Here is a 21,984-nt window from a genome sequence, read left to right on the forward strand (position 1 = left end):
ATTTAGGAGGTTGTGGCGCAATGACTGGGCCTAGTAACTAAGTTGAGATGGACCTCTGAGGATCTATACACCACAAAAATGTTGTCAGCAGGTTTCGAACCAACTCCAAGAGTTTGAATCTGTTATGATGACTGCTTGGCTAAGACTAGTTAGGCGGACCTCAGAGGAAACCATCCACAAGTGAATGTCAAGGGATGTTTCGATAGAAAAGAAATTATCAGCGGCAGGTTTCAAACCCGCGCAGTCCAAGAGAAACAGATGATGCTGTGGTGATAACCACTTGGCTAAGACCAGCTAAGACGAGCCTGTAAGGGAACCATCCATAAGTGAATGTCAAGGTGCATTCGGATAGAAAAAAACAAACACATTGTCGGCAGGTTTCGAACCTGCGAAGCCCAAGGGAAACAGTTTTGATTCTGTGGGGGAGACCACTTGGCTAACACGAGTTATAGCGAGTGATAGTGAACATCCGACGAAACCATCCATGAGTGAATATCAAGTTGTATTCCGATAGGGAAAAAAACCTTGTCCTTGGCAGGGTAACCACCTGGCAAAGACCAGTTTAACATGTAAAATGGTCCTGCAAGGAAACCCTCTATGAGCGAATCTTCAAAGCATGTTCCGATAGGAAAAAAATTGCCGGCAGGTTTCGAACTTACATTGGCACACTCCAGAGGACAGATTTAGATTCTGTTGTGGTGACCACTTTGGCCAGGATGAAGCTGAGATGAACCTCCAAGTGAATCACCCATGAGCGAATCTTCAAGGCATGCTCCGATAGGAAAAACTTGTCATTCGGCAAGTTTCAAACCTGCGCAGTCCAAGACAAACAGATTTTGATTCTGTTGTGGTAACCACTTTGGCCAGGACACCTTCTTGATAGGAAGCCTCCGATGAACTGAGTGAATATCACGGTGTGATAACTTAGATCATTTGTTGGCAGGTTTCAAATCCGCACCGCCCAAGAGCAGATTTCTAATCTGTTCTGGTGCCGGTTGGCTATGACCACTTTAGACCTTGAAAGATCCATTTGAATGTTCAAGGTGTGAAAAACGAAAGAGATTGTTGAGCAAGTTTCGAACCTACCGTAAACACATTTCTGTCCTGTCACACTTACCACTTGGCTAAGACTGGTCAAGGTGAACGTCTACGAGTCGAAGAACATCATACATTGACGGTAGAATCACATAGGATTAGCAGTCATTTGCCATTGAAAAATGACTAGTCTGTGTTTAATTCGATGAACATGCTAGGATTCCTGGAATTAGTTAGTGAGTCGGGAACTTGCGCTAGTGCCGTTATGATGCTGGAACTTGAAAGTCGGTAGGTCCCGGCTGACTGGTAAACGTGGGAACAACGCGAGAGCAATTCGGTTAATCCAGAAATCAGTTTGAGGCCTCAGCAACTTCAGCGTTAACCACCATGGTAGCATCTCGGGGAGCACGCACTTTTATGCGCAACTGGTTTGCCATCGAGGTACTTTTCCCATAATTTGTCCTTGCGTGAGCTGACCGGTTTACTGCGCTCAGGCAATTCCTATGTGAGCTCGTATCTCCGCGTTGCTAAAGTTGAATTTTATTGACGACTAAGCAGCTACGCCGTTATTGGTTTGGCCGTCGGGGGTGCAGGCTGGTATTTGACCCGCCTCGCTCGTGGTCCTACGGGTACGTCATGCATTCCTTGCGACTCTATTCGCATCTGCTAATGAACGAGTGAACAGTCGTTTGGACAAAGAGTAACCCCACTCCCTGGAACGACGTCAAACAAGATGAAAACATCAAAATGTTGGATGTTAACTCGAGGTTCGCAAAGAGGTGCGTCGTATACTCAAAACGTGAAACTCTAGGACTGCGCTAACCCATTGTCACTGCCAGCTGGTCGAGGGACAAGCTATAACTTAAGCTTGCGCTGGAGGAGTGCTATACCTTTCTTTCAGTCGTGCTCGTTGTCATAATACAGTTCAATTATATTTAGGAAACTGTTTTCCTCCATCATGAGTTTCATGTGACCATGTCGTGTATTTCGGGCCGGATAGTTGCTTTTAGTTTTTGGTCTTGGGATCAGATAGTGTTAAAAGACAACGTTGAACTAATTGCGATTGTCTCATCCCTCATTTGACGATCTGCGCCTATCTATCAGGTGGTATGACGGTCCATTTTGACGCTCCTGATCCTGATTATCCTCTTCCTCCTCTCAATGAAATACCAGACGATGATGCTGACAAGCCGAAGGAGGCGTACAAGCTGGTAACTCACATGCTCGATATCTTGGCCCTGTGCTGACTCTCGATCATCAGACTACGACGTTGAATGGCTTTCCTGCGATCATCTTTGGCACTGCTACGTTTTCCCGCATCTATAACGAAGCCGATCATATCTCTGGAGTGACACCCTTGCGAGCTGCCAGACTGGCTCTACGGTATGTGATTTACTAGATGATGCGGAATGTATTTCTGAGAAGCCGACAGCTATGGTTTGAATGTATTCGATACTGCGCCACTCTATGGGGATTCCGAGATCATCCTCGGGAACGCTCTTCGAGCTTTAGGGCCTGAATTCCCTCGGGATTCGTATAAGTTGGTGTGTGTACTCATCCAATGCTGCAGGATGGCTAACAGTAACGCATGTAGGTTACCAAAGTCGGCCGCTATCCTACCGGATGTGACTATACCCCTGAGGCTATCGAAAGTAGTATTGCGCGCAGTCTTCGGCGCCTGCACACCAACTACCTTGACGTCGTATACTTACACGATGTCGAATTCGTTGCGGACGAGAAGCTCCCTAGAAGAGAAGGAAACCATGTTGCCGCTCTGGGGCAAGAGAAGGAACAATACGGGTTGAATGAAAATCAGGAGGGTGAAGCCTATACAGACAAAGACCATAAGATTTTGTCGGCTGTGAAGAAGCTTTTTGAGCTACGAGATGACAGAGGCGTCATCAAGCGCGTCGGGATCAGTGGTGAGTGCACTATAGATCTGACCCTATCAATTTTCTCATGATAAGCGCGTATCAGGCTTCCCACTTCCAACTCTCTTGCGTCTCGCAATTCTCATCCAGAAGCGCCTGGGGAAGCCACTGGACCTCATGATGTCTTACTGCCACCTCACCCTCCAGAATAGCACCCTCGAGCAATTCAAACCTGCATTCGGGCCACGCGCGGGAGTGAAGCAAGTTATCACTGCCTCGCCGATAGCCATGGCTCTCTTGCGGCCTTCGCCTGTTCAGGTGCACCCAGCGCCGGTCGAGATCAGGGAGGCCGCGAAGAGGGCTGTACAACTCAGTGAGGAGTGGGATGCGTCTGGGGCTGGTCTCCCCGACTTGGCGCTGCAGTATACGTTTTCGCGGGCGAGGGAGATCAGGGTGCCTGTCGCGGTGGGGCTCAGCACACTTGAGGAGGTCCATGCAAGTGTAAAGGCTTGGCATGAGGTGGATGTTGAGGGGTTAGCGACGAAGGAGGAATGGGTTTCTCGGGTAAAGAGCGTGCAGGACTTGTTCAGGGATGTGCAAATGCTGGACTACTCTTGGGCGACACCTTGATTTAAGTCGGTGTAGGCAGGCAGGCATGTACCGTTAAGTTTGCGGGAACAGTCAAGGAACAGTAGTTGAACATGTTGATAAAGCAAACAATATTTGAACTGGTACAAACAAAACAACTACAGTAGTGTGATTCAAACGTGAATGCATGACCGCGCAAATCACCGTGTCTTGATAATTCCTGCGTTGATGAGTTTCATAATCTTCTGGCGTACGACAGGGTTTTTCATGTGATCTTGTAATGCGCCAGGATTGCCTTGCGCTTGCTGCAAAATTTGCTGCATCACGGGGTCGCCCATGATTTGCTGCACAAGAATGTTTGGTTAAAACCACAACCACATAGCAAGATCGGATAGCACTTACAGCAACTTCGGGATCCTTCATGGCTCGCTCGAGGGTCTGTTCCTCCGTCTCGTCGGCACGCTGAGTAAACAAGGCTTGCTGGATCTTGAACTCCTGAGCTTGAATCTCTTGCGCGTGTGCATTGGCGGTGTCGGCTGACGAAGCGGCTTGTAGAGCTTCAAGAGCCTTACTATAGTCGCGCATCGTTTGCAGGATCGTAGCTTTCCGGATATATGCCTTGACTGAAGCAATGTTCAAAAATGGCCTGAGGAGAATCGGACGCAATCAAAACCCACCGAATGCGGGATCGACCTCGATTGCTTTGTCGGCATCCTTCAGCGCTTCAGCCAGTGCCATAAGTTTCATGTACGCTGCTGCCCTGTTGTTGTATCCTCTTGCATCGGAGGGATCACGCTTGATACTCTCTTCGTACAATTTCACGGCCTTTGCAAAGTCACCATTCTTGAATGCAGCATTACCCTCCTCGCGCGCGACGGCAGACTGAGCGGGGTCGATATATGCCTGGCGCTCGGCCTCGGCGATGGCTTTCTCAGTGGATTGGAGCTTTGCGAGGATGGTAGCGTCGCGGTGTTCAGAGAGTGACTTTTGGAAGTACTTCTTCGCCGATACTAGGTCGTTCTTTGCGGTGTACGCAGTCCCGATACGGCCGAAAATTTTGGCAATAATCTTGTAGTCCGCGCGAAGCTGAATCCTGCGTTAGAAGACGTCTGGTGTGGAAGAGAACAACTCACTCCTCGGCCCTCCTCAACAGCCAGCTCGCACGTTGCGATACACTGATCGTACTCCTTTGCCTCAAGGTATGCAGCACCAAGATTACCGAGGAACGTGATGTCCTTTGGCCACAGATCCCAAGCCTTCTTAAAGTGTTCAGCAGCTTCGGAAAAGTGTTGTGCCTTGTAGTGCTCTGCACCCCGAGCCTTTGCACCGAGTGCGTCTGCCTTGGCTTTGGCCTCCTCAGCGTCTTCATCTGTCATTTCGACGTCCTCGGGCTCGGGGGCTGCTGCTGGTGCCGGAGCTGGAGCTGGAGCTGGTGGAGTCTTCGATGTGGATGCAGATGGCGACCGAGGTGTTCGAGCCTTTGGGGGAGGAAGCTTGAAACCGGGCGGGAGCTCATCAAGGCCATCGTCGCGCGAGAAACCTTGCATATCAATACCCATGGCGACACCAAGGACGTCGATCATGCGGGGGTCTGACTGGAGAGCTCTATAGAGAATGGTTGAGTGCTGCCAAGAAACAGGGGGTTTTGAGCTAAACGTACGAATCAGCGAGTGCGGGGTTTTGTTGGAAGAGTTTAAGCTGGGGGGTCTTTTAGTTATATTGAACGGGATATTAGGAGAGGATCTACCTTTTGCACGAACGCTGGGTCGGCGAGATGTTTTTGTGTTCGGGGATTAGTTGCCAGCTTTCCAATGAGGTTTGGGTCTGCAAACATTTTTCCGAGGCCTAAGGACTCAGATCCACCATCCCTGCCTGGATTCAACAGCACGTCAATGACTGTTTTCGTCTGGGTAGATAGAGTAGCCTACCCTTTGCATCTTTCACGTCTCGTAAACCGTTGCGCAAGGCAGGGCTGTCCTCGAACTTAAGACCAGCTTCATATGCCTCGATAGCCTCGTCATATCGTCTTGCACCGTGCAATGCAGCCCCTTTTCTGGCGTAGCCTTTGGACCACGACTGATTGAGCTTGATACACTTCATCACCGCATAGGCATCAGCACGCCAGACCAGAATCTGATAAGGCACACCTGTTCTGCGTCCTCTAGTGCTGCACCCCACTGCTTCTTGCCAGTTTTTGCGGCACTCCGATTTGAAAAGAGGACATGGTTCGAAGGGTCGATGGCGATGGCAGCTGTGAATAGCTCGATCGCCTTGTCGTAGTCCTTAGCAGAAAAGGCCTTGTTGCCTTGGTCTTTCAGCGCATTTACCTGTATAAGTGTTTGCCCGCGTTAAATTGTCCTGTTAGACAACGATTTGGATGGGTATGTTATACGCACATCTGACATGCTTGTTGAATTGAGGTTGGTAAAATTCTTGATTAGATGGGTGTTGTGGTGAAGGTAGATCTTTCAGACTATGTGTAGTCTTTCACAGCTTGTTACTTCCCCTCTGTCCTGGTAGTTTTATACAATCCGTAATCGTCATGGACTCAGAATATAGGAACTTTCTAGAATCTTCGAAGGAGTCCAAGCGCGCAAAATCGTTATCTTAATCTTATCAGATCAACCATCACTAGTCAACGTCTTAAATTCCTGGAAATGTCGTTCACGCGTCTGCGGTTTTTCTATGATCTGGAAGTGCGGCGGTACTTGAGTCGATGACAAGGACCACGAACCCTATGAGTCGTGCATTAATATTGCGCTTCTGATAATCTCCGTCTCTTCATTCTTCACCATCTCTTATGTGTATCATGATATTTTTCGACCAGGTAGTTGTCCAGGGACGTTGACACTCGGGCTGCATTGCTCAGAACTCATTGCGCGACGCGAATGCGATTCGAAACGTAAAACAGTGGTGACGAGCTGCCAGAAGGAAAGGATTCAGAACGACAACGAATCTACCGAAACTGAAACTCACCAATCCGCTTTGTCTGGTACTTTTCATCACGATATCAGCGCCGCCCACGAGATAGAAAAATGGTCATGGCAAGGGTTCCGTCACAGTACTAAGGCTCCAACTGTTTAGTTTATGTCTACGATTTTCGAGTAAATAGACCTAAACAGTATGTAGACAGTATGTAGACAGTTTAAACAGTTTATAGACAGATAGAAAATTGAGTAACTACTTGTTGAAATCAAAGAGGCCTTGCCGGATCCATAGTTTTGCACACATTGACTGCGTGACAGTGGCTGCAGCAAGGGAAGACCGCTGGTCAGTGCATAGGTGTCGTGACTTCGAAAAGAGCCGCTCGACGGGAGAAATGGCACCTGGAATGGCAAGGACATCGCGTGTAATGCGAGAGATTGTTGGGAATTGATGAGAATGATCCTACATAGATAATAATTAGTTTTTTCAAGTACAGAGTGAACAAAATACGTACCTTCCACCATATAAGAGGTGCATTCAAGGCATTCGAGTCCTTGGCACCCTGTGCAAGGATTGCATAGCGTTCAAACTCAGACTGGATGGGTACCGTCGATGTTACGGAGGATTTGCCGTCGGGACGCAAATTAATTATTGATGAAAGAAAAAAATCCTCGTCATCGAGAGAAGGTGATGAATGTCGAAACGACGGTTGAAAGTATGCCAGGGATCTTCGCCAGTAACGGTGGTAGTGACACGGTGAATTAAATCACTGTCTGTTGCCTCCGGGACAGAACTAGGTAAGGAATTACAGAGCATGGGAAGGTTATCAATGAGAACATGGAGTTTTGCTAGGTCAGCACTCTCGCAATTCGCCTGAGCCATGCTTTGTGAAGTTTGCAGTGCGAGAATGTGGTAGGAGCAGGTGCCCGGATAAATTGATGTGCACGCACATATTTTCGAATATTTCGGGTCTGCGTCGTCGGCTCGTCGGATGGCAAGCCCGATGTCATATAATATCTATTGGGGACTCGTTAGATAGTCGTCATCTCAGCATCGTGTCACGAGGGAGTAAACAGTTTATATACATGTACTTACTGTCTATACCAGCGGTAGTAAATAGACATAAACGGTATACCGTTTAAACAGTTTAAAACAGTAAATAGACCGAAACAGTTGGAGCCTTACACAGTACACTAGGCGAAATCACATGATCACATACGCGAAACCCACCAGTACTCTTGCATCAATATTACACTTACTATCATTCCGGGTAATCTGCAACATTTTCAGCAAATCTTTTGTAGCTTGTCAATCACTTCATATTATCTTCCATGAATTTAGAGTGTTGTAGATTCGTACCGCCTCTATATAGATCTTATTTTTGCTCATTTTTAGGATTTTGTGGTGCGGTGTCGGATGAAAGCCGAGAAAATTCAGGGTCTGACTGCTAATCTGCAAAATATGGTCACGTCGAGTCACACCTCAGCATAGCACCGGCACAGTCAACTTTGACTCTCCGCACTGCGCTCTCGATCTGTTGGCGTTGAGTCGTCGAACTGGAAGCTTGAAACTTAATGCTCTGATAAATAATGAATACAGCAATATATTATCATCAAGTATCGTGATTCATGTAATTATTGTGAGTGTACTAGTGATATGGTCCTGAATAAGGTTCTTGGTCTTCTCCTCTCTGATAGCCTGAATAGCAGCAGTGAAGTTGGCTTCGCGAATCACATCTTCTCCAGCTTTCTTCTGACTGGTAGTATGCCTGCGGTTTGGTGCCATTGTAACAAGGATGTGAGAATGATGCAAGAGGAGACAACAATGCAAGACTTCGTGCACTTGCCGAGTGTGCCATAGAGGAGATTGAATTTGTTACACACTCTCCTATCTACTGTCACATTTTCATACATGTCGTCAATTCTTCCTCTATAGCATCTTAAAATGACAGGATGAGCTTTATTGAAATTGTGTTCTGTAATTCTGACGAGGTGATTGTTGTGCTCCAGGTATAACTTCAGGAATATACCTGCAGGATCTATGGGATCTGGATAATTTATGTTCCTGCATGGTTACAAATTACCACTATTTCATCCCTCACAGCTGCAACACGCAAGAAATTTTCATTCTACTTGGACAGTACATCATATATAAGTAGTCTACATATGCATGATTTTTTTTGAAGTGAGTTGAGCAGTGCATTGAGGTGTTTTGAACATTTTGCATATTACATGCATGTTGCAGATTACCCAGAATGATAGTATGATGATCTGCATCTCTTCACCATGTCATATGCGTATCATGCATAGTGACATGAAGAACTTGGGGCATGCAAGCTCCAAAGTTTCTCTTTCGAATCAGGTGGTGGTGCAAGATATTTCATGGGAGATGCTCTCAAATTTCGTGACCCTGTTTCCAAGTTCGCTGTTCCTTGATACTGAGATGCCGAGTGAGTTGCAGATAGGTTCCTCATGTGTGATGTATCCCACATTAAGGACGTGTGCGGTAACCATCTCAACACAAAGTTGGGTGAATATCTGAAGCGTGCACAATGATTCGTGAGGGGAGGATTCAGTGGGTGGATTAACTGCTTGCTAGGAGAACGGTGACTGAAGCTACAGCGATGATAACTCATATGATGTCTACATAGTGAACGGACATCTGACAAATCATCGAGTCACATTATATCTGTCAGTCACCTGATATGAACATCATGCTGTGTAATCACGTGAGATAAAAGATTCATTGTAGAAAACAACCTAGGTCTAAAATCTAGAAACTCAAAACTGTAGTAATATTAATATTTAAAAAAATCCAAAGCACCGGCCAATTGCCTGGACATTGGAGCAAGGTCAGAAGTTCGCAATGTGGACCCCTAGTTCCTTGAAGGAGTTTGTTTTTGTGCTATTAAGTCATGATTACGTAAGTAATATGTACATTTCCTGATGTGAGCCCTTCCATCATGTTCTATATATGCTCATCTATGCTTATCTTGCGAGAAATGTGTTCAATGGATTAAGACACTATGAGAATGAGAACATGATAAGTTTCGAGTCACGAGAATAGCTAGTAACAAAAGTTCAATAGAGTGAAACAAATTTTAATGAGAGTTTTGGGTAAAACCCACAGGGTTTTTGACTGAAACAAGTCTTGGGGCCTTTCTTAAAATGGGGAAGAGCAAGCTGAGAGGGCAGGTGGGCCAAGCAGCTCAAGAAAAGGTTTGTAAAAGACATGCGTCAGGCCATGTGAAGTACATTATACAGCTGAATTTGTGCAATCAAAGGTGGTTGATTGATAAGATAGAGCATCTGTCAATCATGTCAGTTGAGGTGATGAAATAGTCAAGTTATGACTAGCTACTTAAGCCTAGTTTCCTCTGTGTGTTCCATACAGGTAGATCATTGCTGTCCCTTGGAACACGGTGTAGGGAATGAGATTCCTCCAGGCATATATCGCCCATATTACGACTCACGATGATTGGTACAGTGTACAACTCACCCTCCATGACTTTCCCACAAAATGCGCCAGAGGTGCAACACATTCCCGCACTATGTGACACATTCCTGCGCATGTGCTTAGCACACTCTTCCCACACTTGGTCGCACTTTGTTGTGCAGCATCCTGGAGCATCCATCCATCATCCAACCAGTTCCCTAGTGAGTCCTTCCTTGTTTATTCTCATATTTAGCATCATACCATACATTATTTTGTCATGGACCCTTTATTTACCTCACTTACATACATAGAGCGCTCCTGATTCGCTTCCAAGCCCTGGGAGCGCACCTAGGCACAGCTTACCTGTTGCCAAAGAAAAATTTTTCATACACCTACCACCACCACAGAATACAGGAACCACCATCATGTCTAGTAGCATTGAGCAGTAAGAATTATCATGAGTTAGCATCCATCAGAGTCATCACCCTAGCCATCAGCATCAGTCCATTATCACTAGTCATCATTCACCAGTCTTTACACGTTTGCGCACCACATGCGCTCCATTCCCACGCTTTGTGCTCTTACATGCTCGACATTCCTGTGTGTGCACTTCCAGCGCACTTCACCAGAGTTGACCTGGTGTCACTTCATGGATTTGCTTTCCTTGCTTCCCTTAAGGGTCGAACATATCGCCTGGTGCACTTCGACCAACAATAAAGAGAGTCAGTAGGCCTTCCTCTCACCCCAGAGGTAGAGCCCTCTTTTTTTCTTTTGCTCTGCAGCCTAGCAGAGCTGTTGAACCTTCAACAGTCCCCTACAGTTCTGGTACTCTTCAATCATTTCAAAGCTGGGGTGTAGGTCTGGCTCACAGGAGCTGGGGGAGTGAAGGATCAAGGGAAAGGGAAAAGATAACTTTGCAGAAGTTGCATCATGGAAAACTGAATGATAGTTAAAGGTAATTTGATGGTTTTTGAAAGCAATGCACCAGTTATTAAGTCCTTGATGCTAAATTCTACATGTTTGCTGCCCCAGGCTGTTATACTAGCTAGAACAGCTGTGAAAATTGGTAGTGGTAGGGGAAAAGTGAAAGAGTTGAAGACATGATGATATACGATGATTGTGTCTCCTGTCCCCAGGGCCTCATGAGGCCCTGGGATGATAAAACTGTCAAAACTCCAAACGTCTAAGCTAGCAAAGGTATGGGATGTTCCAACAACCAAGGTTGCTGCTAGTGTAATAGCCAATGGTCCTGCTGGTATAGTTGCTGTAGGGTTTGCTGCAAGACTCTCTCCAGATATGAGTGTGTGATGAGCATCTTCTCCTGCCATGGTGCAAAACAGGAAAGTGAGGAGAGGAAAAAACCAAGGAGAACCTGTATATATGGGACCCATGGACAATTAGTTCATAAGGGGAACATGTGGAAACCATGGTACCATACTATGATTCTAGTCAAGACCCTTTTCCATTCAATTGATTTTAAAGTGAGTTAGGTGGGCATTGCTTAATATCATATGTTCATAAAATGCCCTCTGATGTTCAAGATCTGACATGATAACTAATAATCTACTCATTGAGCTGCTTCGAGGGAGAGGAGGGTGGGTGCTTTTAAATGCAGAATCAACTAGAAGATTGAAACACCAGTTATGACACTGGAGGCTGGGTGATGGGGAGAAGAAAGAAGGCATGCACATTTCCTACCCGAAATGGCATAGACTACGTTCTAACCACATGCTTGTTCCTTGCACTTAGGGAGAACACGATCTATGCTTATCTTGTGAGAAATGTGTTCAATGGATTAAGACACTATGAGAATGAGAACATGATAAGTTTCAAGTCACGAGAATAGCTAGTAACAAAAGTTCAATAGAGTGAAACAAATTTTAACAAGAGTTTTGGGTAAAACCCACAGGGTTTTTGACCGAAACAAGTCTTGGGGCCTTTCTTAAAATGGGGAAGAGCGAGCTGAGATACCCTGAATATAAGGAGTGTGACAACGCATCTAGCATGAGCTCAACCCTGAAAAAAAAAAGGTGTTATGCAAAACTTACAATGTTGTTACTTCATGGAAGCGCATAGCACATGAAAAGTTCCAGCACTGGACGATCCTGCAGGTATGGCGCTAGGATTACAGCGTGTCATTGAAGATAGATGAGGAAAGCGTCACTACTCCAGCAGCCCATGGTTTTGACCGATTCGAAAGGCACGCCTCATAGTAGATACTCTAAAGTCCCACCAATTCTGATCCCATGCCCTTTCAATGAGTCGCCACATAAACGATCACTTGCTGATTGTAGACACTTGAGGAACTGGGTCTTCGTCAAGGGTTGTGTGCCTGCATGATGTTTCCAGCTGAAGAGTGTGTCCATCGAGGACAATTTGTTGATGGCAAGGTGGTTTGTGAGTGCCACTTGAGGATCAACAACACCTGACTGTGCTGCCCAGAACACCTCTTCTCCAGTGATTGCGACTTTAGTATGTGGCAGACAAAAGACTCACCTTGAAACTGTTCCGATCTCTCTCGTTCCTTATGTCACCTACTTTCACATGTACCAATGGGTCGAAGCCCCGCAGTGTCGGTACTGTGAACTCTCCTGTCCTTGTGATGGTGAAGAAGGAGGTAGTGAGACATGCATAGACTGCTGCATGAAGTGGTGTGTCAAGATCTAGCATGGAGCGTAAGTCTTTGATGAGATCCACTGTGAATGGGGTTCATTTTGGTCGAGTCAAAGTCGCTGGTGCAAGCCATTTGCTACCCTCCAGCACTAATGAGACTTGGTCGTGATTGACCAACCAGGGCTGACCATGCAGCAAATGCCATGCACGTACTGAATATAGATAGTTTTCAGATGTTCTTCCAGAGTACATCCCCGCACAAGAAGTGATGAAGGCGAGGATGAGGAGCGAGGGAGCCGGGCACTGCTGTATCTTGGCGATGTTGTGTGAATCACAAAATACATGAAAAACTAACAAACCAGAGCTGTAAGTCTCTCTCATGCTTGGGGCGTGTGAGTGCACAATGACAACAAGTATATGGTCTAGGTCATCCTCTGAGATTGCAACCACAGCTCCAGTGTGATCTAAGCATGAATGTGATACTGCAGGTACCCATAACCTTAGTTGATCCCAAGCCAGACAGTGTGGTCTCAGGACTGAAGTTGATGGGGTTAGTGTAGGCTTGTAGGGACATGGCTGCGCTACCGTGGTCATTGGAACAATTGGTGGAGTGTCAAGGAAATGGGAGGTTCTAGTCCTGCCAAGCATTGTGGAACTTGCAGAGTTGGTTGCCCCAGTTCCAGTTGTCCACCTCGACAACTAGCTCATCAGAGCTCAGGTTCTGATTGATGATGAGGGTATTAAGGGGTGTGGCTGATAGGTCAGCATCGACGAGGAACTTTGAGAGGTCGCCAGGAAGGATAATGGGTGGAAGGAGGAAACGACAAGGGGGAAAGATGCCTCTAGAGGGCCCATCTGCAGGGTTGTTGGCACTGGCAACATAGGACAGATGGAATGAAGTTCCCCTCCCAACTGAGTCAAGGAGTTGATGGATTCGACAGAAGATGAGGTTAGTGGCCCAATTCCTGCTGTGACTGTTCTTCCAGCCATCAACAATTCCCTGATTGTCGCAGAACACATGATAGTGGTCGGAGGAATGCACTTCATGGCCGTTAAGGATGGCATGGATGAGGAGCTCGAATCCCACACATTCAGCCCATCCGATGTCTCACTGGCCATCAAGCATTGACCACCCTGGATGCAGGGTCCAGGCATGCCAATACCCATTCAGAGTAATTGCAACTCTGACAGACATGCTGGCATCAGAGAATGCACAAATGTTGATGGGAGAGGAGGGTTGTGAGATTGAGCGATGGACACATGATTGTGCAAGCTTGGCTCGCCACCAGTTGAGGTCATCATTGAGGTGGTGAATGGAGTGGTGTGGCATGAAAGGATGATTGGTGCAGATTCTGAGCATGGTTTCCAATGTGGTGAGGTAAGTGCGTCCTGCTGGGACCACCAGGCAGGAATGAAGTAGTTTGCCATAGAGCTGTTGGACCTTGAGGAGAATGTGCATGGGCTTTGATTGCCATTCTGCGATGGCTGCAGAGTACTTATTCTTCTTTGCCAACGATAATTCGACCGAAAGTTTGATGAGGTTCCAGACGAGGCCCAGGTATAACACCACAAAGGTGAAGACTGAATCCTTGGTCGGTTCCCAAGGGATACCCAATGGTAAGGAGGCGCGATCAATGTCTGCAAAGGCAAATGCAAATTCTGCGTCAATGTCAGCCCGCAAGGAGGATTGTGATAGGTCATGAAGTGGGAACCTACAATCTTTGGCATGGACTTCGAAGCTGTTGTCCTCAAACACCTTGCCTTTGTGCCACAACTGCCCTCCCATTTGCGTTCATCCTCCAACATCCAGGAGAGTATGTATGGCGCTCCTGTGTGCATTGTAGTTGAGGAGATGTTCTCGTCAAATGCAAAAAAAGATGTGGTCATCCACCCATTTGGCAAGTGGACCCAGACCTGCAGCTCATAGTAATTCAATGCCAGCATCTGCGATGTGGCCATAGGCACCTGCAGAGGGTCCCATGCCAAAGGTGACACATGTGTCGATGCAAAAGTCTCCATCTGGGAGACAGACCACTGCAGCTGCCCATTGCGAGGCGTGCAAAGGAATGGTACGATATGCTTCTGCCTGCCCACTTCAAGAACTATTGCCTTGGATCTGAATCTGATGGTAAATGGCCATGAGATTAGAATGCAGGTGACTGTGATTGCAAATTGATAAATGCCAATGCAACCGCAAGATTTCGAAACAGCACATGCAATAACGCATAAGGCAAACACACAAGACAGAAGGTAATGCTGATGTAGAGAATTATCAATGACATTGATAATCACAATGAGTTAAAATGAAGAAAAACAATCAGTGATGGGTTGCTTCAAAATGGCTACAAATTACATACCTGGGGGTTTGGCCTCAGGTTGTCTGAGTGGATGAGAGATGACTGATAAACTCACTCAAAGGTGCATGCTAGGGCCATCTCGTCGATGACCGAGATGTCCTATGCTCCTTTGGCCAAAGTGATGGCACTGTGCCATGCACGATGTTGTTCTTCTTGGAACAAGAGAATGGCCTTCTGAGCCAACATATTGTGGGAGTTCCAATAGTGATGAACCATGATAGCTCCCCAAAACTGCGCTAACATTAAAACTCTTTGCTGAGCCCAATCTCGATCTTCTAGTGCTGCCACTATGCGTGGTACCGCTTGAGAGAAATCAGCTGGTGCTAGGTTACGATCTGGAATGACTCCTGAGGTGGGTTTTGATGATGCCGCATTGATCCAGACTGTGGAACCATTCTCGCCCTTGGTAGGTACCATACTGTTGTCATCTCAGGTGTGATAATTGATCATCACATCCTCAAGACTGTGATTGGTCCAATAGTATAGTTCGACATAATGACCCTTGTCCAACTTTCACAAGGCGAACTCAGAAACTAAAGCTTCTTCATTGTTGACAAGTGGATGTGGTCACACTGGAATTGGCAAATGCTTGAAACGATTTTTCTTTCTCTTGTCTGCTCTCATTGTGGCTTCCTCAAGTTCAAGTACAGCCTTCTGCTGCTCTGCTTCTTCTTCAGCTAAGTGGTACCTCTCAGCATTCAAATGTTTGTCTTCTACGACTTGTTGATGCCATTGTAGACACAAATCTTCATTGGTTGTTATCCAGATGTTGCAGAGAGTCTCTACTGCTTGAGCTTCCGTGACATTGGCATTGACCATGCTGGTGTGGCTGACTCTATACCATTTGGTCATAAAGTCTGGGCATACTAAAAAACTTGGATCAGAATGTAACCTGTCCATGTTATATTACTGAATATTAAGCTTTCCACTTATTGCGGTCTGCTGCTACTGCTTTTAAAGGCAGAATCAACTAGAAGATTGAAACACCAGTTACAACACTGGAGGCTGGGTGACGAGGAGAAGAAAGAAGGCGTGCACATTTCCTACCCGAAATGGCATAGACTACGTTCTAACCACGTGCTCGTTCCTCGCACTTAGGGAGAACACGATGTATGGTGGACGTTTGGTACAGAAAGTCCGTCGAGAAGTCATGGTGTCTGGGAACTCGAGTCTACTAGGATTCGGGAATCATGCATACCAGGACTGGCCTCACCTTACCATGACGGGTTCAGGAAGTCCGGAAATTGGCTAGTCTGTGAGGTCTGGCAGACTTGACGCAGACGTCTGTGTTCGGGATTCAGAGTTTCCGGTCATCAGCCGCCAAAGGTCTGTCTGCCCGCCATCTTATATCATCCGCTGATTACCCTACCCCGCCATCAGTTCTGTCATCGCTCTGTTCCTTATGTTATAGTTACATACCATCAAAATCACAGCTGGACGTAAATCAGCGGGGCTCTAGAAGAACTTTTTGTCTGCACAACGTGCCGCGCGAGAAATACAAATCAAGAAGTCCAAGAAGTTGCAATGAACCATCAAGTACTCAAGTACTTCCGCACCTCAACGCACAGCACGCTCCACTGACATCTGATAACGTCGATCAGCGGAGCCCCACGCACTCGCAACTCGAGGAGCTAACAGGTGTCAGATACTGCCCAACTTTGTCAATGGCGCATGACTTTAATCTTTGAATACTGGTGGCTGTTGGGCCACCGATATAACCAGACAAAATAACTATCTGCATCCCGGAGTTTGACATCCTTTACCAGTGTGTCGCGCCAGTGAAACCCTCAACGGCAGTTGAACACCATTTCCAACTTCACCTTCTATTGTTGGAGACATCACCAAGCAAGCCTCCCGCCGAATAAGTTCGGTTTTATCAGTCGGGGCGAACTCAAACTTTCCAACTATCTCTGTAAGAAATGCCTGGAGTTCGATCACCCTAAGTGGATGTTCATATTAGATTTACTCCACCGTTACCGGACAACCCGTTAACACTCACGCGAAGCGCCATCCGACACAAAACCTGACTCCTCCGAGGAATGTCATTCTAGAAACAAATTGGGGTTCATGCGTGTTGCAAGATAGAGACCAACGCTTACAGATTGGAGTACACTCCTATTGACGTCACCTTCTTCTCTTTTGCTGTGCCATTGAGCCATCTATCCGGATTGAACAGGTGCGCATCCTCGCCCCAGAGCTCCTTGTTTCTAACCGATATGAGCGCACCATCAGAAGAAAGTATGTTGACGCTATGTGGAACCTCCTACCGGTTATACGCTGCAATTGATACAACAATTCGGGTACCCTTTGGAACTGGTAGCTCACGGATGACCTTCCCAGATCGCGTGGTGATTGGCTGTGACAGCGGAAGGACGTCATCCTGGCTGGCGCATCGGTGTACATGATATGCGACACAACAAAATCTCAGAACTTCCTACAATGACAAGTGCAACGTCAAGACAACTCAAATGTTGCTCGCACGACGTAACGCACTTTTATCACAGCAGCAGTATACGGCATAGCGTCAAAATCAGCGATTGTGAAGTTGACATCGCCGCGTGCGTGCACAGTGGCTTCTGTTTCCCATATCTCTGCCCGTAGACGGGATTGGATATCAGGCCATCTGGCTAGCTCGAGAAGCGCCCAACTGATAGTGTTCGAGGTCGTCTCATGACCTGCGGCGAGGATAGTACTGTGCAATTATAACAATCCGTGATCAGAAAGCTATGCAATTACGACAAACGGAACGGACCCACCGCATCTGAGCAAACAGTTCTTCTTCCGTTAACTTCGCCTTTGCATTTGTGTCCATATTGGCTTTGACTGCTATAATCAGATGGCCTAGATCTGAATGAGACTGTTGAGAACGACGACTCACCAAGTAAGCTAAAGATATCTCGGCTGCCCTTGCCCCCCAATAGCATCTCTGCCTTGTCTTTCACCAACTGCTTTGCGACAGATGTCGCCAGGTTACCTGTCTCGCGCATGCGCGTGATACGTGGGCTTTTGCCCATCTCTATGTAGTATTTGAGAATCCGAGGTGGGATATACTTTGAAATATCCTGAAAAAGTAACATCCCATCTGACGGGGATCCAAATACGTCAGTCCTAGTGCAACGAAGTTACATTCAATTCAGATCAGTTAAGGGAAAGCCAGATGTTTGGCAATAGTCAAGACTGACATTAGACCCCTGTATGAGCGCGCAAGAGCGTTTTCATCATTGTCAATGGAGTTGAAGCGGACATCAAAAGCAGCTGGAAAAGAGATGAGAAAAAGGTGCTTGTGTGCCCTAGATAGCACGTACCTTCACCGATAGCATCCAACGTTGCGCGAGACACCCAAGCAGGAATATTGAACACTACTGACCTCTCCTTAGAGGGGCTGATGATCTCCATCCATTTGTTGCACATCTGTGAGAATTTAAGTTGTTGACGGGCGTTGAGAGTATTGAGTGACTTTGATGCCTACAGACTCGGCGCAGTTCTTGAATAATAACAAGAAGGCTTTGGACTCCGGTCCACCAAATCCAGGGAGCATTATTTTTTTGTGTCGTTTGTGATCGTCACCTTCAAAAGTTAACATTCGATGTTTGGATTTGGTGGCTAGAGACCTACCATCCACCGAGAAAATTCCCTTTCCGTTCATCATCTGGGAGAGGGTGCGGCGATCATGCGGTTTGGGAAACCGATAGCCCGACTTTGCAAGTATGTATTGCAGGGCGGCTGGGTCGGAAATCATCAATTGGTCTTCCTATGAGTCGGCAGAGGATCAGGAAGTGTATGCCGCAAGTGTGGATTTCATTACATACGCCAAAAGACCCCCTGAAGCGAACGATATTCCCAAACTGAGCTTGCCACTTGAAGTCAGCCTCCGCTGCCTGACCTTGGTAGAGTTCTTTCAGATTTCCTGGTGGTCATATCAGCAGCAGAGGGATCCAGCAAGAGTTAATATAGACATACCCATGATAAACGATGCAGACTCTGGGCCAGGAACGTCTGCCAAAGAGATATAAGAGTATCGACGGTACACCCCATAGACAATCGCTAGAGCCACAAAACCAGCAGCGATAAAGACAGGATCCATGGTTACAAGAAATACGATTTCAAAAGCATATGAAGGCAGCTTTATCAATGTCTCTCGTATGAACTAGATGACGATGCATGATACGTATTCCTGAGCACCACGTGTGCATCAGAACGAACAGGCCCAGAAGTTGCCTATTCCTGATCTCCTTATAATTTGATGATTGCGTGAATTCGGTGCCGATGACACGACAAGAAGAAAATCAGGTCCATATGAAGCGTTGGGTATGTCATAGGGTTTTACACCAAAGATTCATCATTCTGTAGGCAGTAGGTCAGCTCCAGCTCTTGGGAACTGCTCACACACAGTCGGTTTAGATATCCGAGTCCCCAGCCAGGCGGCGTATTTTTGATGACTCCCGCGTTCTGATTGCAGCTACCATGATTCGACAGGCATTTTCTCCTCATGACAGAACGACACAAAGATGTCAGTGCTCACTCGTGTCCCCGCAAAACTAGGTCACGAGCGGTCCTCCGGGAGCGCTTCGCTAAGATTAGATGATGGCTGACGGTTGTCAGGATACATAATGAATCGTTAATTATTCGGCCCATGGCTTGGGGTATGACGGTCATATTTTTGGGACTTGAGTGTAGTTTCCCGTAGTCAGGCCTGGATATAGAAGGAATATAGTCGTTCCTACGACGGTCTAAACGTTGTCTGGGCGTGGCCTCAGGAGGCTTTGCTTGTTCTTGGGCCAGGTGAAATTATGGTGGATGTTTGGTCCAGAGGTGTGCGAAACTAAAGTTCATGACATCAACCTGGACAAACTTTTAGTCTCTTCTTTCAGCTTCAGCTTTACTCGAAAGTCTCGAAAGTTGTCTACCTAGTACTCGATCGGGTATCTTTATTCATGCTGTGACCTCCAGCCTCTGCAACAACTCCTCCTGCAACACAGCTTAAAGATGCAGTAGACTTGTTTTGTGTCAGTGACACTATCCAGCTCTGTGATACACCAGTTGAGCCCTTCAATGAGCAGCAGAACCACAGTCTTTGACAATTTGACAGTATCTCCTGCCTTCACATCTGGAAGTGCTGATGTCAGTACTTGCTCTCCCTGCGGCACTAGTCCTGGATAGCCGTAGTTCATGGGAGGTATACTAAATCCCCCTGCATCGCCATGCTTTCACCTAAGGCGTCTAGGATCTGTCCCGGTACTTGGTCAGGGAGGTCCATGGTGTGCACAGATGGGTGAAAGAGGTACAGTTGAATGAGTGGCCATGGTAGGTCTTTCAAGTTTTCGCATCCGGTACTCTCACATTCTACTTCCTGCGCCCTCTGATGTCCATGCCCCACCGTGTCGATGTGTTATCCTGCTGCACCCGCACAGCATCTTCCGATGTCTCTCTGCTGTTTTATCACTTCGATAGCGCTTCCCGAACCCAGCAGCGCCTCGAATCTGCACTTAGCACCATCCATTCACCAAACCACACCCGTGACCCGACCGTACATTTCAGCATCATTTATTCACCCAACCGCAACTCCAACACTGCTCACATGTAGCACTCAAATTTCTGACAACAACAGTGTCTGCAGTCCCGGCGCACATTTTTCAACCACCACCGGCATCCAGGCACAGTATCGCCAATTCCCACTATCACTCAACTTCAGCAACTCGCAGAACCGATCATACAGCCTAGGAGGCTTGTGAGGGTGGAGGTCAAGACTGCAAGTCGAAGGAGAGGAGGGGCTAGAATCCGTGTTTGCCAGCCACGTTATTGGCATCGAGGAGCAATTCTGCCGTCCAATGTCCCATCTGGTCCACTCTTGCTGCGAGGTCTGGTAGAATGAACTGTATAATGCATAACAGCATGCTTTCGCTACCGAGCGGGGCGCGGGATTCGCAAGGCTAGAATTCTCTATATGCCTAGCACTTCGCAGATTACCAACTGCCATTTGGAATGAAGGATCTTCCAATGGCACCTGAACTTGATGGAACCACACTTTAGTTGCTGAGGGTAGAGATTGGAGAGAGAGATTGAACTGAGCATGATATATACTTCGAAACACCAGCGATGTCATACTGAACTCGGAGAGTCGCAGACGGTATTTTCAGGAGGGTTCCGTTTCACCTCGGTGGCGGAGCAGCGAGCACAGGCATTTTGGAGAATAGTCGTTAGCGTCCGAATGTTTCTACTAAATACATATATTCATGCCTGGTAAACATTTGAATCCCAGGTTATGGTGCTCACTTCGGGGCGGAACAGTCTAAAGTATAACTTTGCAAGTCAACTAAACGACGTACCATCGACCAAAAACACAACGCTCCAAGGATAGTACTGTCCTACATAAAGTCTCACTCTGAATAGACATAAGTGTGGAAAAAAAACGTTTCAGAAATTGCTTGAAGGTCGAGTTGAACGTATCTCTGCTAAAAGTTGTCCCAGATATGAATGATATAAGAACAAGATAAACGACTTGCCACGCGGTCGGCGCAGTGCGACAAAAGTGAAGAAGCAGGCGAATATAAACAGTGCTGTGCATAAGTTCTAGATCTGCACGAGGTTTGTCAGGATGCTGTAGCAGTTTACATAGGCGAACCTGGGCAGTGAACATGGATACCTCCAAGTCGGCCAGTTGCCCGTCTTCGGCACTATTACCTAAGTTGAATGAAAACCCGAACATCCAGTCTATGATCGTCGATGATGGTGTTCAATAACACCGATAAAGAAAACGAGGCGTGAGTGACTCACGCAGGAAAGGCTTCGCGACGAAAAGTATGAGACAAATGGGATGAGCGAAAATCGTCTTCACCGGGTTCGTTGCCGTTGTAAGTCCTTTCTTTCCGGTAGCGTATCTCCACTGTCTTTCGTCCCGAATGACATTTGCGATGAGCTCAGAGCAATGCAGCCCAAGTGTCAATGGCACCTGGATAGCTGCCATGTTCATCCATGAGAACAGCATAACACCGCTCGAACTATACTGGATGTATTGCCCGCTGGGGAAGAACGACCACGTTTCTAGGGTCAGAGCATTGCCGTACCCGGACACTATGTTACTGAAAGAGTACACAGTCTTGTCCCAGATGTACATGACGAGCTCCACGTCAATATTTTGACAGCCCACATCCCTGACACTG

General features: G+C 46.9%; 5 protein-coding genes across 5 annotated transcripts; 1 reads left to right on the forward strand and 4 right to left on the reverse strand.

Annotated features, from left to right (window-relative positions):
• Positions 1–1,340: 1,340 nt before the first annotated feature.
• Positions 1,341–2,082, forward strand: BJ212DRAFT_1471183 (uncharacterized protein). The gene is made up of 5 exons (XM_041339012.1): positions 1,341–1,476; positions 1,530–1,540; positions 1,594–1,664; positions 1,721–1,814; positions 1,875–2,082. The coding sequence occupies exons 1-5, from the start codon at positions 1,423–1,425 to the stop codon at positions 1,894–1,896; spliced, it is 252 nt and encodes an 83-aa protein (XP_041185568.1). The 5' UTR covers positions 1,341–1,422; the 3' UTR covers positions 1,897–2,082.
• Positions 2,083–6,607: 4,525 nt separating this feature from the next.
• Positions 6,608–7,522, reverse strand: BJ212DRAFT_1404178 (uncharacterized protein). Its single transcript, XM_041337390.1, has 2 exons — positions 6,934–7,522; positions 6,608–6,881 (listed from the first exon to the last, which is right to left on the reverse strand). Exon 1 carries the CDS (start codon positions 7,299–7,301, stop codon positions 7,068–7,070), a length of 234 nt encoding a protein of 77 aa, XP_041185569.1. The 5' UTR covers positions 7,302–7,522; the 3' UTR covers positions 6,608–6,881; positions 6,934–7,067.
• A 7,422-nt stretch (positions 7,523–14,944) lies between these two features.
• BJ212DRAFT_1203184 (uncharacterized protein) lies at positions 14,945–15,193 on the reverse strand (the record flags this gene model as incomplete). The annotated part of the gene is made up of 1 exon (XM_041329110.1): positions 14,945–15,193. A coding segment is annotated over one exon (249 nt), but the record flags the coding sequence as incomplete, so codon positions are not given.
• A 198-nt stretch (positions 15,194–15,391) lies between these two features.
• Positions 15,392–15,724, reverse strand: BJ212DRAFT_1289048 (uncharacterized protein; the record flags this gene model as incomplete). Its single annotated transcript, XM_041332052.1, has 1 exon — positions 15,392–15,724. The coding sequence occupies one exon, from the start codon at positions 15,722–15,724 to the stop codon at positions 15,392–15,394; it is 333 nt and encodes a 110-aa protein (XP_041185571.1).
• Positions 15,725–21,511: 5,787 nt separating this feature from the next.
• BJ212DRAFT_1404215 (uncharacterized protein) lies at positions 21,512–21,944 on the reverse strand. Its single transcript, XM_041337391.1, has one exon. It carries the CDS (start codon positions 21,936–21,938, stop codon positions 21,558–21,560), a length of 381 nt encoding a protein of 126 aa, XP_041185572.1. The 5' UTR covers positions 21,939–21,944; the 3' UTR covers positions 21,512–21,557.
• Between the last annotated feature and the right edge of the window lie 40 nt (positions 21,945–21,984).

Source organism: Suillus subaureus (assembly GCF_016647635.1).
Source record: "Suillus subaureus strain MN1 chromosome Unknown BJ212scaffold_184, whole genome shotgun sequence".
NCBI classification, from domain to species: Eukaryota; Fungi; Basidiomycota; class Agaricomycetes; order Boletales; family Suillaceae; genus Suillus; species Suillus subaureus.

What these genes read in the sequence shown, in the direction of transcription:
- BJ212DRAFT_1404215 (XM_041337391.1), bottom strand. Translation starts at nt 21,938, where the DNA reads ATGTACATCTGGGACAAGACTGTGTACTCTTTCAGTAACATAGTGTCC.
- BJ212DRAFT_1471183 (XM_041339012.1), top strand. Translation starts at nt 1,423, where the DNA reads ATGGTAGCATCTCGGGGAGCACGCACTTTTATGCGCAACTGGTTTGCC. An exon ending in CCTCGCTCGTGGTCCTACGG is followed by an intron (nt 1,665 to 1,720) that starts GTACGTCATGCA and finishes ACGAGTGAACAG; the next exon opens with TCGTTTGGACAAAGAGTAAC. An exon ending in AACTCGAGGTTCGCAAAGAG is followed by an intron (nt 1,815 to 1,874) that starts GTGCGTCGTATA and finishes TGTCACTGCCAG; the next exon opens with CTGGTCGAGGGACAAGCTAT.
- BJ212DRAFT_1404178 (XM_041337390.1), bottom strand. Translation starts at nt 7,301, where the DNA reads ATGGCTCAGGCGAATTGCGAGAGTGCTGACCTAGCAAAACTCCATGTT.